The 2,469-nt window shown below is 48.5% G+C and overlaps 1 protein-coding gene across 1 annotated transcript in view; it reads right to left on the bottom strand.

The window, feature by feature from the left end:
• PLXDC1 (plexin domain containing 1) overlaps positions 1–2,469 on the bottom strand; it is a 68,379-nt gene that overhangs the window by 18,141 nt on the left and 47,769 nt on the right. Inside the window, exon 8 of the mRNA XM_019507486.1 lies at positions 160–255. Coding sequence (XP_019363031.1) covers positions 160–255 — 96 coding nt within the window. The remainder of the gene's footprint in view (positions 1–159; positions 256–2,469) is intronic.

The following is a 2,469-nucleotide window of genomic DNA, read 5'->3' as shown; positions in this document are numbered from 1 at the left end:
ACTTAAACCAGTTTGTGTGTAATGTCTGTCCCTAGCCTATATCTCAAAACACAGGCCTCTAACAGTAACCCTTTTGCTTCAAGGAGCACTGTTGTAGCTGCTGGGCAAAAGCACTAGAGGGAGACATGCTCTTAGACACTAAGCAGAGAGGCCACTCACTAGGCAGTGGGGAGAACTCCACAGCTGACATGCTGGTGATCTTGCCAGTGTCCAGTTCCACGCGGTGGTATTCATAGATTGTCCTGCGGCGAGACTCTGAAACAGTGACAGGCCTCATTAGACAAGGGCATGGGCCTGCTGCGCACCCCCTGCCTGCTCTCTGCTCTACAACCTGTCAGGTTTTGACTGGGGTTGTGGGAAAGCTTAAAGAACCAGCACTCGGCTTCTTCTGGGCATTGGTCTGCCTGCCACTAACTGCAGAACTGGAGTCTTGGGAGAGGAGTGGTCCCTGAATCTGGTAGCTAGGGGTATGTTTGTATGGGGAGGAGCGGAAATGCTAGCATTGCTAACTGAGCATTGGGTTCAGCATTGCAGGATGTAACAATGCACAGACGCTTGTAAGGTGCTAAGAGAGGGGAGGGCTGGGGGGGGAAACAGAAGGGATGTTGGGGGGGGTAGGATCTTCTCCTCCTCTGTTTTCCTTTGGAGGAGCTTGGGAGCAATCTCAGCCCCTTCCCCAATCACATGCTCTTTAAATGGACATGATCCAGTTCTGTGTCGTTCTAAACAAACATGAGCTGCGCAGCACATTGCTTGTCGGTGACTCATGGCTGGAGCCTCTCAGCCTCCCCAACTCATGGAGCTCACATTTGAGGGAGGCACCCAATCCAGTCTCCCAGCTATCTGGCCACCCCTGTTTCCCCACATCAGCCTCTTCCTTCCTCCTTACTCAGTCAGGTGACCAAGGGGTGAGGAGGGATCTATGATTCAGGACTCTTGAGTTCTTTTCCTGGCTCTGCCACTGATTCCCTGTGTGACCTTGGTCAAGTCCCTTAACATCTATGGGCTTGTGTCTCTGGAGTTAATATGAACTTACCTCCAAGGAATGTGGGTGTATACATATGTAAAACTCATTATCTGTTCAGTGCTTGGGGCCCTGGGGGCCCTGGGATGAGAAGGACAAAGTGCTGCATTTCTTCCCTGCTCCCCCTTTCTCTGGTTCTGTTGCAGGTTCTCCGGGTCTCCCATTTTCCCCTCTATATCCCTGGCCCTGAGGCCTCTGATGGGTGTAGGCATGGCTGACATACAGGTGGGGCAAGCAGTGCAAACCTGCCCAACGGCAGGCAGGGCTAGGAAGCATGATTCAGGCCAGCTGAAGTTTTATACAAACTGTTGTAAACGGGAATAAATGAGGGCCAGATGGCAGGTCCATAAATAACAAGCAGCTGTGACCGCATTGGGTGCTGCACAGTCACACTGGGGATGAAAGGGAGTGTGGTTGGGATTTTCATTACGGCAAGGAAGGAGACAGGATGCAACAGCCTCTTCCACAAGCACTCCATGTCCATGGAACTCACATACCACATGTGACAAGCAGATGAGACATATGACATGACATGCTTGCAACATAGGCATGTGGCATTGGCATCACATACTGCCAGCTCACGTTCACCTGATGGCACCCAAAGTCAACATATGCCCAGTACGTGTGATGCAGCATACCAATGTGTGACACGTGCCTGCAGCACACAGCTGACACGTAATGTGGTGCACAACATGCATGAGGCACAAGAGAAATGGGGCAGAGAGTACACATGCACCCATCACACAGATGCAGCCCAGCTGAAATGCACATGACCACACAGAGGTAGTACCTGCAGGCAGCTAATGCCCCACCTGTGATGCCTGCATGCATACAGCACATATGCAGAGCATACATGTAACACCATTATACGTAAGTCATCGATACAGCTCACAGCAACAAACATAGGCAGCAAACACCGACAACCTCCCAGCTACACAGGCAGGCAATGTACACGTTCCGATACACATGCAAGATGGGTGCATAGTCTTAGCTTTAGCTTTTCAAAGCAGCTTTAGGAGGGAGCTTACTATAGATGTTGGAGATTGCAGCCTGATCTCCAAACCCACCCTTGCTCTGCTCTCTGCTGGATCCACAGAATGTTCCCAACATTAATTAGAGCAGGAATGTCCAAGGAGCCAAAGGGACTTAGGCATCTGACATCCCAGTTTAGAGTTCCTGCAGTCTCTTCCATCCACATCCTATCCTATTTTCTTCAGCTAACATATTTATCAGACATCTTTATTCTCTTCCCTCTCTCCATTTCTGATTAATTATCATTTTCTGAATGAAAAAGTGTAATAAAATATTTTTCAACTAGTTTGACTTTAAGAGGTTTTTTGTTGCAAAACAACTTTTTAAAAAATGAAATTTTAAATCAAAACCTGAATTTCCTTGCATATTTTTCCCAGTTCTGTGAGAGATTTTTATTGCCATTTCATTAAATA

Source organism: Gavialis gangeticus, unplaced genomic scaffold (genome assembly GCF_001723915.1).
Source record: "Gavialis gangeticus isolate Ggan-Ray unplaced genomic scaffold, GavGan_comp1, whole genome shotgun sequence".
Lineage (NCBI taxonomy): Eukaryota > Metazoa > Chordata > Crocodylia > Gavialidae > Gavialis > Gavialis gangeticus.
The sequence above is the reverse complement of the archived record's forward strand: the minus strand, read 5'-3'. Positions and strand labels throughout refer to the sequence as shown.